The 12,478-nt window shown below is 28.3% G+C and overlaps 2 protein-coding genes across 2 annotated transcripts in view; both read left to right on the top strand.

The window, feature by feature from the left end:
• Nucleotides 1-3,661: 3,661 nt before the first annotated feature.
• Nucleotides 3,662-9,702, top strand: LOC145185475 (mucin-5AC-like). Its single transcript, XM_090098508.1, has 4 exons — nt 3,662-3,678; nt 3,856-3,903; nt 8,944-9,089; nt 9,189-9,702. Coding segments are annotated over exons 1-4 (432 nt in total). The 5' UTR covers nt 3,662-3,676; the 3' UTR covers nt 9,425-9,702.
• Nucleotides 9,703-10,634: 932 nt separating this feature from the next.
• The window catches only part of LOC145185740 (liprin-beta-1-like), a 12,209-nt gene continuing 10,365 nt past the window's right edge, over nt 10,635-12,478 (top strand). The window contains exons 1-2 of the mRNA XM_090098286.1: nt 10,635-11,261; nt 11,955-12,185. Coding sequence (XP_089954412.1) covers nt 10,950-11,261; nt 11,955-12,185 — 543 coding nt within the window. The 5' untranslated portion in view covers nt 10,635-10,949. The remainder of the gene's footprint in view (nt 11,262-11,954; nt 12,186-12,478) is intronic.

Below are 12,478 nucleotides of genomic sequence, written 5' to 3'. Positions count from 1 at the left end.
ACCTACTGGACCAAAAGTACTTCTGTGCTCCAGACCAAAGAATTAAAAAAAAGATCCGAAAAAATTGTCCAAAATACTTTTAGAGTGAGGAGCGCTTTGTATTTGTTCATAAATGTTGATTTTGATTTATGAAAGAAATGAAATTTTCCTACCATTTGATTAAAAGGCTCAGACCTTTCTACTTTCCTCCATTTTGATAACACACGTGTTATTTATTATGTACAAAATACCAAATGGGCTTGATCAAAAATTATGACGACATTTACATAACTAATTATGTACCATTCACACTGAAATAAACTTGAACAAAATTTCTTTTTTATATTTTGACTTTTAAAAATATTTACATTATTTTCTCATGGCTGATAAGAATATTAATATCCGTTGTTATATTCACGAGATATTAATAACTGTTAAGATAATTTACTTCATAAAGACACGCAGCTGCGTGATAAAAAAAGGAGATTTTTGTGGCATTACATAACTTTGATCTGTTTTATGGCACTGTCTACATTTTATTACTCTGTCTACACTTTTTGTTGAACAGATAACCTCTCCTTTATTCTTGACGATTTAATTTCATTTACAACGTTTCCACATTTTTTTCGAATAAAATTTCGATAGAAACCCAATTGGTTTCATTACTTGCTCAAACATTTGCTTGTTATCATTTTTATGAAGGCCGGCAATTTCTGCACTCGCATCTTATTGGCTCGTAAATTTTTATGGACATTAGTGTCGTTACGGCTTGATCATTTGACACACACGCAACTTCCTTAACTACAGTTCTCTCATGAAAATCTACTGGTTGGCAACATCGGCAAACAGCTTGTCCCTCACCTAACGGATTTTTGTCCATAGACTCGCAAGCCCCAATGCATTGATTCATTGCGATGCGCACGTCTTTGCAGCGTGGTGCAACATCAACGCGAACAGCAGGAAATAAAATTGGATGACACTCAGAACTGGGTTTAGGCACACCTTCAGTGCGAGAAAAGTGCAAATTAATCATCGAAAGTAAGACAAATTGAAAATAAATTGTGTACACCATGATTAAATCTAAATTAAAAAAAAGAGAGAATTTTAAAGAATAGCTGCACTGAAAAACATTCCAAAACATTAAAATTTTTCACTTTTTGTTAACGAATAAGAAGTAAATCCGAGAAATCATTAAAAACGCGTCCGTTTTTTAAAAATCTCCGCATTTAAAAGCTTCTTTCGTTTTTTTTTATAGCATCATCGTAAAATTAATGAGGATTTGTTGCGATAGGTTTATAATAAACATACACCGCAAAAAAATGCTGGATTATTTAAAACGCAGCATGGGGTTCAAAAGTAGCGGATATTTTATTGCTGTTATGGTTTAAGTATTGGATTTCAAAAGATTAGTGTGGAGATCTTCTTCGTTTGATTTTTTCTTTGCTGAATGTTTTTTTGCGCTATTTATAGAAAAGCCTATAATTTCCATGTAACTGCTGCACTGGAATCTTTCTCTGACGCAAATAATAATTTGAACTCAGCTAATGTAATTTAGCGATAATTAAAAATGTGGATTGAATTTTAACTTGCTAACCTCGCAATGCTACTTTCTTAGGATGAACATTTTGCAATCATGTTTTCTTTTTCTGATTTTTCCATCTGCGAAAACCAAATGATTAAACAAAAAACTCTAAAATTTGTTTAGTCATGGTTTTAAAAATCAAATAACAACTAACACGGTAACTATGACGATAGCAAAGAGTGCCGTAACTTGTAAAAATCAGCAGTGGTTTGTAAAAAAAAGTTTACCTACCTGTTTTAATAGTTGTGTCGAGTGCACGCAAGGCTTCTATCGTGTGGACTATGAATGATGGTTGATTAATAGTCTTTGTTTTCCGATTCGAATTGATCACGCGTGCTCATCGTCCGTATCGTATTCTTTAACTTATAGACTAAAGTATGCATTGAATATATATACATAAATGAAAGGCTTTAAGATAACTGCTTCTTGAATAACAGGAAACTTATTGCATTTCATGTAATCTCTATAGAGCAAGTCACTTAAATGCACAGCACTGATTGATATAACTTAGTTTTAGGGGGTATGTTTCAGCTGAAGTTCGGGGGTCAATTTAAAGTGTCTGATCATTAAAAAAAAAATAATAAATCTGATCAACTGTGATTTTGAATAAAGTCATCAGAGGTGACGATTCACGAGAGAGTTATAAACTTACGAACATGCTCTCAAAATTTTTTCCCCCAAGAAAAAACAACGAGAAGGTTAAACGAAGACCAAATAAAAATGTTTTTCACAATCACCGAACATTTTCCGAGTTTCGTGTTAAAGTCGGTTTTAGTTCAACCATGAGACTTGAAGTATAGTGTAAGGGTTTTAGTTTTTTCATTTTAAGAGACAAGTTTAAAAAATTTAATTTTTCCACGTGCTTTGAATTAAAAGCTTAATCATTTTAAAAGATTAATTTGCGGTTCTTTAAAGGAAACTTTTCATACATTAAATGGATTTGTTTAAGATTACATAATTTTAATGAGATCCTAAAATGTTAGCAGGTGGGAGTCCTACATACGCAATATTAAATCCTTACATATTTCTTTTAAATGTGTGTTATTGGTGATAAGAGCAATAAAATTTGAAATAATGATAGTTGTAATAATAATTAATAACAAAAATAGTAAAACAATAATTAAAAAAACAAAAATAATAATTATTATTATTATAAATGTTAAGGTAACTATTTTAACATCGCTCGCTTAAAGTTTTTTTCAGGAATTAGTTTTGTTTAAGCCACATAACATAGAAACGAGGCTACTTAAAAATTCTCTCCGATTTGAATCTTCAGTTTATTTATGGATACATAGACAAAATGCAAATTAGAGATCAGGAAAGCATAAAAGACATTTTGTAAAACTTTTGAATTGACAAATTTTTTTTTTTTCATGTTTCATTTAAATAAAAATAGTTGCCATGACAATTTTTTTTTAAGATTTATCTCACACAGATATATTTTAAACTTCTTAAACTTTCACGTAAAATCGTCGGCAGTAAAAAAAAAAAAAGTCGTCACGATTAGAATTTATAATCGTCACTAAAATATATATCTTGGGTTATTTAAATCGCGCCACTAAAAACTAAGATATCTTCTGCTCGCCTCTCTAGAAGCAAGTTGCAGAAGCTGTCAAAATGTTTTAAGATTATAAGTTATAAAATGTTGCGCTAAAGATTTTTTTGTAAATAATCTGGAATCCCGGAATCCTTGAAATCTAAGAAAAATCTTAAAAAAGTTCAAACTTTTTGTCCTGGAAAATAAGAATCAGGGATTTCTATGGAAACTAAGTTACAAAAAAAAAAAATCACGAAAAGCATGATCATAGGAAAGTCGCAAATGATTTGATTTTTTGATGTTGAATAAAATTGTATTGATAATATTAAATAGTTTTATCGAAGGATAATTAAATTAGTGAAATCCGAACAAGCAGATTATTAAAAACAACAAGACGAAAATGAGTTAAACAGCCAAAACACGTTTTGCTTTTGATGAAGTATTAAACAATTAAGTTGTCCTGTGTCACTTTCTCTATAAGAAAAAAAGTGCTGAAATTCGTCAAACTGTTTGCGTAGAAAACAACAGCAGAAAACGACGAAATAAATCACGATATCGGCATTGACAACAGCAAAACTATGTGCGTACAATTTTATTTTTAACTTGCTTTATTTCCGCACTACGTAAGCCGATCAACCCCAAGTGAGTGCTTTTGTGAATGCGTAATTTTAACATTTGAAATGTATTATTTCTACCAAATTGATTTATCTTCGATTTATTATCATATCTTTATACAAAACTTTTTACTGAAATGCAGGAAATTGAACTTAAACGAATGCAAAGTTACAAGACGTGCATGGTACAGGCAAGTTTAATTGACGCTTAAAACAATAATAAGTTGAGTGAGTACTTCAACACATTTTTGTCTTTTGTTTTATTAGTATTATGTTACTTTGAAGTTGATATCCAAGCACTTTTGCACTTGATATCCCATCGTTGTGAGGAGATTTCCCACGTCGTATTTCTCGTTCATTTTATAATGAATGAATTGTTAACAATTAAAATTAATATCTAAATATCAATATTTCAAATATTTGATGAAAAAAAATTTCAATTTACTTTACTAAACTTTTAAGTAAATCTTCGATCGTTTGAATCATTTGAATCATTTGAATGATTTGAATCATTTGAGAATGACATTGCCATCTTGTTAAATTCTTTTTTTGAAAGAAAAAATAATTTTCGATTAAAATTTAAATTACCTTAATTCACACAATGGCATAGTTTCAAGAGTTTTTTCAAGAGTTTTGTTCTAACCGACCAACCAGGGTTCAATGAAAGTTTTATTAATAATTCAACAGGTTTTGGACCTTTAAGTTTTTATTCTTTCAACTTGAATCTTCGGTGATGCTGTTGGATCGAAAATTTGAAATGCATCTCGTTGAACTACAAATTTAAAGTGCACAAGCTTCAACCTAAAAAAAATCTTAAATATTCATCCTAGTTTATTCATAATCCTAGGGGATTAGTAAACGATTATCTTTTTGGCCTTTTAATTTGTCACTTATAATTTAAAAAAAAGAGACTTTTTTCGCAGACTTATTGTAAGGGTCTGGGAATAGCCGCTTGTTTTGAACACTTCCCCAGTTTGCAGTTGAGATAAACCCACGTGTTAGAATATAAACGATTGTTTTCTTCTTCTAATTTTTTGGTTCAATTTGGTTCTCGTTATTCTAAAACAATGAATTTTTTGGTTTTTTGATCAAATTTGTAGGATTCATCATGAAATTAAGATTTAAACATTTTTTAGTCAAAGATTCCCGTTAAACATTACTAAAATTTTAGTAATACTTTTGTGATATATCTCTCATTTAGTTGTCATGATGGTAATAATAATAGTTATTAACAATAGCGATTACTAAAGACCATTAATAATAACAGTAATTAGAGATTTGCAATGTTAATTATATCTTATAGTCTCAAACAATAAATTCTTTGTGTATTTATTACAAATTCTTGTAAAAGTCTATAAAAAGAAATAGAAAAGATGAATGGATTGACATCTTCTGAAAGTTTATAAAAAGAAACAGAAAAGATGAATGGATTGACATCTTCTGAAAGTTTATAAAAAGAAATAGAAAAGATGAATGGATTGACATCTTCTGAAAGTCTATAAAAAGAAATAGAAAAGATGAATGGATTGACATCTTCTGAAAGTTTATAAAAAGAAATAGAAAAGATGAATGGATTGACATCTTCTGAAAGTTTATAAAAAGAAATAGAAAAGATGAATGGATTGTCATCTTCTGAAAGTTTATAAAAAGAAATAGAAAAGATGAATGGATTGACATCTTCTGAAAGTTTATAAAAAGAAATAGAAAAGATGAATGGATTGACATCTTCTGAAAGTTTATAAAAAGAAATAGAAAAGATGAATGGATTGTCATCTTCTGAAAGTTTATAAAAAGAAATAGAAAAGATGAATGGATTGTCATCTTCTGAAAGTTTATAAAAAGAAATAGAAAAGATGAATGGATTGTCATCTTCTGAAAGTTTATAAAAAGAAATAGAAAAGATGAATGGATTGACATCTTCTGAAAGTTTATAAAAAGAAATAGAAAAGATGAATGGATTGACATCTTCTGAAAGTTTATAAAAAGAAATAGAAAAGATGAATGGATTGTCATCTTCTGAAAGTTTATAAAAAGAAATAGAAAAGATGAATGGATTGACATCTTCTGAAAGTTTATAAAAAGAAATAGAAAAGATGAATGGATTGACATCTTCTGAAAGTTTATAAAAAGAAATAGAAAAGATGAATGGATTGACATCTTCTGAAAGTTTATAAAAAGAAATAGAAAAGATGAATGGATTGTCATCTTCTGAAAGTTTATAAAAAGAAATAGAAAAGATGAATGGATTGTCATCTTCTGAAAGTTTATAAAAAGAAATAGAAAAGATGAATGGATTGTCATCTTCTGAAAGTTTATAAAAAGAAATAGAAAAGATGAATGGATTGACATCTTCTGAAAGTTTATAAAAAGAAATAGAAAAGATGAATGGATTGACATCTTCTGAAAGTTTATAAAAAGAAATAGAAAAGATGAATGGATTGTCATCTTCTGAAAGTTTATAAAAAGAAATAGAAAAGATGAATGGATTGTCATCTTCTGAAAGTTTATAAAAAGAAATAGAAAAGATGAATGGATTGTCATCTTCTGAAAGTTTATAAAAAGAAATAGAAAAGATGAATGGATTGACATCTTCTGAAAGTTTATAAAAAGAAATAGAAAAGATGAATGGATTGACATCTTCTGAAAGTTTATAAAAAGAAATAGAAAAGATGAATGGATTGACATCTTCTGAAAGTTTATAAAAAGAAATAGAAAAGATGAATGGATTGACATCTTCTGAAAGTTTATAAAAAGAAATAGAAAAGATGAATGGATTGACATCTTCTGAAAGTTTATAAAAAGAAATAGAAAAGATGAATGGATTGACATCTTCTGAAAGTTTATAAAAAGAAATAGAAAAGATGAATGGATTGACATCTTCTGAAAGTTTATAAAAAGAAATAGAAAAGATGAATGGATTGACATCTTCTGAAAGTTTATAAAAAGAAATAGAAAAGATGAATGGATTGTCATCTTCTGAAAGTTTATAAAAAGAAATAGAAAAGATGAATGGATTGTCATCTTCTGAAAGTTTATAAAAAGAAATAGAAAAGATGAATGGATTGTCATCTTCTGAAAGTTTATAAAAAGAAATAGAAAAGATGAATGGATTGTCATCTTCTGAAAGTTTATAAAAAGAAATAGAAAAGATGAATGGATTGACATCTTCTGAAAGTTTATAAAAAGAAATAGAAAAGATGAATGGATTGACATCTTCTGAAAGTTTATAAAAAGAAATAGAAAAGATGAATGGATTGTCATCTTCTGAAAGTTTATAAAAAGAAATAGAAAAGATGAATGGATTGACATCTTCTGAAAGTTTATAAAAAGAAATAGAAAATTTGTTTTTGAAACATTTTTTTTTTAAATTTTTACGAAGCAGGAATTTTGAAGGAAATAAAAAGTTAAACCAAATTTTTTATCATTAAAAACTTTAAATAAAAATTAAACCAAGGATGTTTTTTGATATTTTTTTATGATTGAAAATTTTGGAGGAAAAGAAAAAAAATTAAGCGTTCGGATGTTCTGGAATGATCGTAATGTTGTCGAAAATTGTTAAATCTTCATCTTTTTTTACTGAGACAGAGGCAGATATAAATTATTTGATATCATTATTAAATTATTTGATATAATTATCTGACAGAGATAAATTTATTAATCTTACTATTTCGTAGTGAGATTAATAGAATCTTCACTGTTACAGAAAAAAAAGAGTCGCTAAAACCTCTAAAATTATTTTAAGAAACCAGAATTAAAAATGAACTTTCCTGCTGAATTTCTCATTACCAAACACGAGCAACATAAAGAAACATAAACAGTAACAAAGTATTTTTTTTACTCTAAATTACTTAAAGCGATTTTTGGAATTTTGTTGTTCGATGTTCAAGTGCTTAAGTTCAAATAAGCTTAAAAAAACCGGGAAACGATTAAAAATTTGATCTCAAATAATTTTTTAAGTAAACAACGATAATAAGATTTTACGTAAAAGATTTATGTAAAAAAAAAAAACAAAAAAAAACGCTCGTTTACACGCATTCTTTCCATAACTTAAAAATACATCGATAATATATCGTGAATATGTACAAGTTATAACAGGGGGTTGCTTTTTAATCAATTTAAACTTGACTTAGTTAACTTTTTTTTTTTACTAAATACACGCGCTGACTTCATGCAAAAGCATCTCGATTAAATGTAGTTTGGTGTTGACGAAAGGATTTTCTTTCTTTTCTTTTTGTAATATCGACGATCAATAAACATTTAATTTTCTGAGTGAATAATTTTTTGTTTGGATCTTACCGCGGGATGAATATAAAATCTACAGCTTTTGATTGGTCTGCCGTTCTCTCAACTTTTTTCACAAAAAAAAAAAAAAAATGGCGTAAGAAATTTACAGGAAATATTTTCGAGATTAACAACGCGCTTTTTGCGACAATAAGTTTCAACGTATTGCAAAATAGCATTATTAAAGCTTTTGTGATGTTCGGGTATGCAGTTTGTATCTCAGGTAAAAGATATCATACAATTGTAATCCTCAAAAAAACAGTTCTTATGTACATAAGCTCATTGGAACAGCATGTTTGATTTTGTATCATGCTTTCAACAAAAAGCCTCCTTGCAGTTAAAATAGCAAAGAAATAAAACTTAAAATAATGAAAAAAAAAAATGTGTTGGTATTGTTGTTGGTGTTGTTGGTAGTGGTGTTGTTGTTGTTGCTGTTGTTGTATTTATTATAAACGTTATTTATTGATGATGGTATTGTTTGCGGCTTATACAAGTTTTAAAAACTGTTATTTGCAATAAACCATTTTTATTCAAATTATGTCATTTTTAACTTTGTTCGTTAAATGACTAGCTCGTTATGGCTTCATATAGATTCTTGCGCAGACGCTTTAAAATTTTGGACCAGCTGTTCGGTGTTGTGCCCAAAAATTGACTTTTACTTTTCTAGGTGAACCATCTTAAGGTCCACCAAAACACCAACTGATAGTTTACTACATTAAATTCAAAAAGAGGCTCATCACAAACGAATAAAATAGTGGCGTATAATAAAATATTTTGCAAAGCTTGAATTTTGAAAGCATATCATAAATTTTGATTGTTTATATCTTTAATGACGTCATATTTGCTATTTAATTTTATCAACTTTCCCATTAAAAATCACAAACTTTTCCTACGAACGCACATTCCTAAATTTCCTTACCTAATCTGTTACTGTTTTCTTTATTTGATAGAATGGAACTTGTCACATCTTTGATATGTCTTATATTTGTTATTGGCTCACTCAAAAGTCAAAGCCCGTGGGATGGAATGAATATTCATTGTAATCTAGAAAAAGTAAATGTCATTGTTGAAGAAGGTGGATGCAAAAATCAAAACCGTAAGTTTTTTTAACATAAATCACGGTAAATCATTTTAAAAAATAATTAAAGCTACTTCCCAGTTTGCTTTTAGCATATTATCGTATCTATGTTTTTAGCCGTTGAGCTTCATTATTGCCGCGGAAATTGCCCATCCGCTACGACATATTACCACAAGTACCCTTACTTTAAATCGATTTGTCAGTGCTGTAAAGCTATTGCTGAAACTGTGAAGATAATTTCATTGGACTGTCCGCCAAATGAATTGAACGGGGAAAAAGTAACAAAGTTTGCTTATAGAAACACAGTGGCGGAATGTAAATGCCATTCTTGTGATGCCACGCGGAGGAAATAGCCGGCAGACCCATTCTAATTAAATGAAAAATAAACAGAGTTTTAAAAACGATGAGCAAGAAACAAACGAGAGGTGGTTTTAAAGTGAAGTTTGTTGGACCAGGAATGCTGTTATCAAAATGAAAATGTCATGAAATACATTTTGCACAAAGCAATTTTGCTGAAAATGTAACAGCTAATCGTTTTTATCATTATTATCATTAATATTATTGCTTTTATTACTAATGCTGTATAAAAAATAATCTATATATTAAAGAAATAAAATGTCGTGTATAAAAATTTGTTTCCAACTAATATTTATTCCCTATACTAGAATCTTTAGGTTGTTCATTGAAAAAATAAATTTTATTAATAGAAAATAATCCGCAAAACTGATTCATTTTTCTAACAATATTTTCCCTAAAAAACAACTTGAGAAAGTTTACGCAGTTTAAAATTACAAAATCTATCCCCTCGCATGATATGACAGGCATTCAACGAACGGCTAAACGGGTGATTTGCTCAGCGCTGATTTATAAATGAAATGTAAATATTTAGTAGAATGAAAAAAGTAAAGGTGCGGAAGAAAAAAATAGGATGTCTTCAAATTTTGTGCGAATAAATTGTTAAAATTTACCAACCTGTGAAATGTGGGAGTTTTCATTGAAGTAAGAAGTTAAAACTATTTTAAACTTGCAGAACCGAAAACCAGAATTTAAAGTGTTATCATATTAAACTCGAACGGTTTGTTACTTGGTCGTCAATTTGAGGGAAAAGGATTCGGTGATGAAAAGAATTTGGTGAAGAAAAAATGACCAAGCTTAACAAAAAGTGAATTGCGAAATTTTTTTTCTTTTTAAAATAAAAACTTATTCATTGTAAGTTCTAAACAGCCCACAAAACTATCCCACTGAGTTATGTGGTTCGAACTTCCCGCATCCATCATTCCGCATCCAGTGAAAAAAAAAGCAAATAAAGCATTCAAAATTAGTGTGTATACATTTATAGGTATTCACGATGATTGTAACCATCTTTCATTGCAATGAGTGCGATCATTTTAAAAAAATTTTTGAACCATTGACACTCACAGTTGTCTATCGGCAAACCGAGAATGTCAATGGTTAAATAATGTCTTAATATTTAATTCCAAACGTTACTAATAAATATTGCACTTTATATATAATTAAAAACAAAAACTCTCTATAAACATAAAAATTAAAAAAAGTTGTCATAAATAGGAAATTTGCGATAAAACGTTAACATGAGAAACTTGAGAGGGAACAAAACAATTTTGAGATTTTATAGGCGCAACATTTTTGGCAATAGATCCTAATTAAAATTAATAATCACAGTGTAAGTAGTGCCTAAACGTTCTGAATCCTGTCCGAGTGATTGAGACCAGAAATGGTTTTATGTTATTGAAAAGATGAGCCGGAAAATGTAACTGAATCTTTTAACTTTCTATACCATTTGGAACAAAATTTTCTTGACAGTGCTTATATTTGCTATCAAATCATTATTTCTAAAATAATATATATACAAATAAGATGTCAGCTGTTGGTGGTGATGCAGCTTTTATGCTGGAAAAAGCACTTGAAGAAATGGATAGTATTTTTCGTGATAATATTGTAGATTCCAATTCTTGCTTTAATCGTAGTTCTTTACCATCAAAATCACTTAAGTCTGCATATGGAAGAAACTCTGAAAGCATCAATAAAATTTTCGATGATTTAGAGTTTTTACTTTCTGGATATGTGGATGGGTCAGCAGGCTTAGGCATTGTTTTGAACAAAAGAGAAATCTTTGAACACTTAAAAACTTTGAAATGTACATTTGCTTTTCTCAATGAATTAAGTTTGGTAAATTTTTACTTTTTTTTAACACCTAGGTGGTACATATTATGTGTAGTGTACATTGTATGTTATGAAAAACATGTACATAGAATATAAACTTTAAGTCATTTACATACTTATGCATGTGTATAATTACAAAAGCTATAACAACAAAATGTTTGGATATATAAATACTGTTTAACAAAAGAAAGTAGGAGATTTTCTCTCTCCTCTTCCCTCTCTTCTTTATCTGAAAGAAAAAAAAAAAAAAAAAAGCTATTTCATATAAACTAGAAAATATGAATTTTCAAACTATTTTTATTTATTTACTTTTTTACATAACATATATTAACAAGAAAAAAACATACATTTACAAGAAAAAAACAATACAAACATTAATTAACATCTGAGAATATGTTTATATTCAAGTCTAACACCTGATAATATGTTTATATGTTAGTCATTATATGTTTACATGTCTAAACAATTAAAATTCTTAATAGATATCAATAATATCTGAAGTGAAATTTTTTAATTAAACAAGAAAATATGCATTTTTTTCTTTTTTGAAAAGTATATTTTTTACAGATGCAATTTAAATATGTTAATTCACTCAATATATATCAATATGTCTTTATAAGGCAGTAAGATCAATTTTATCTAACAGCCATTACATAATAACAATCTAGATGTAATAACAACCTATTTTAATATTTCTAGACGCTGCCCATTACTAACAAGGACACAAATGTACATATTCATAAACTTGAACAGGAGAATCAAATGTACCATGATGAAATAAAAAAGCTACATGAACAAGTCATATCAACAGAAGCTCAGCTTACTAAAACAAAAAAGACACTTTCTGATTATGCTCGGAAAAATGAAGAATTAGTAATTCGATTAACTGAGCGCAGGATTGCAGAACAGAAAGAACAAAGTACCCAGCAGGTATGTCCAGTTTTCAACTAAAAAATGTTATTAGTAATTAAGTGATATATATATATATATATATATATATATATATATATATATATATATATATATACATATATACATACATATATACATACATATATTTATATTATTATTTAAATATCTCTAGTTGTTAATAAAATGTGTATATATGCATTGAAGTTTGTCTAAAAATAATTAAAATCTAATAATTAACAAATTATTAACATATCTATATACTACGTACAAATCAAGTACTCTTTATATAAACTCAGGTTTTGGACAGCAAA

This window comes from Hydra viridissima, unplaced genomic scaffold, assembly GCF_058129835.1.
Source record: "Hydra viridissima isolate aposymbiotic clone 2 unplaced genomic scaffold, HvirCarnegie_v1 scaffold_9, whole genome shotgun sequence".
In the NCBI taxonomy this organism is placed as follows: Eukaryota; Metazoa; Cnidaria; class Hydrozoa; order Anthoathecata; family Hydridae; genus Hydra; species Hydra viridissima.
The sequence above is the reverse complement of the archived record's forward strand: the minus strand, read 5'-3'. Positions and strand labels throughout refer to the sequence as shown.

Coding starts and splice junctions, on each gene's coding strand:
- LOC145185475 (XM_090098508.1), top strand. Junction 3,904..8,943: donor ACAAGACGTGCATGGTACAG/GCAAGTTTAATT, acceptor TTTATTTGATAG/AATGGAACTTGTCACATCTT. Junction 9,090..9,188: donor TGGATGCAAAAATCAAAACC/GTAAGTTTTTTT, acceptor CTATGTTTTTAG/CCGTTGAGCTTCATTATTGC.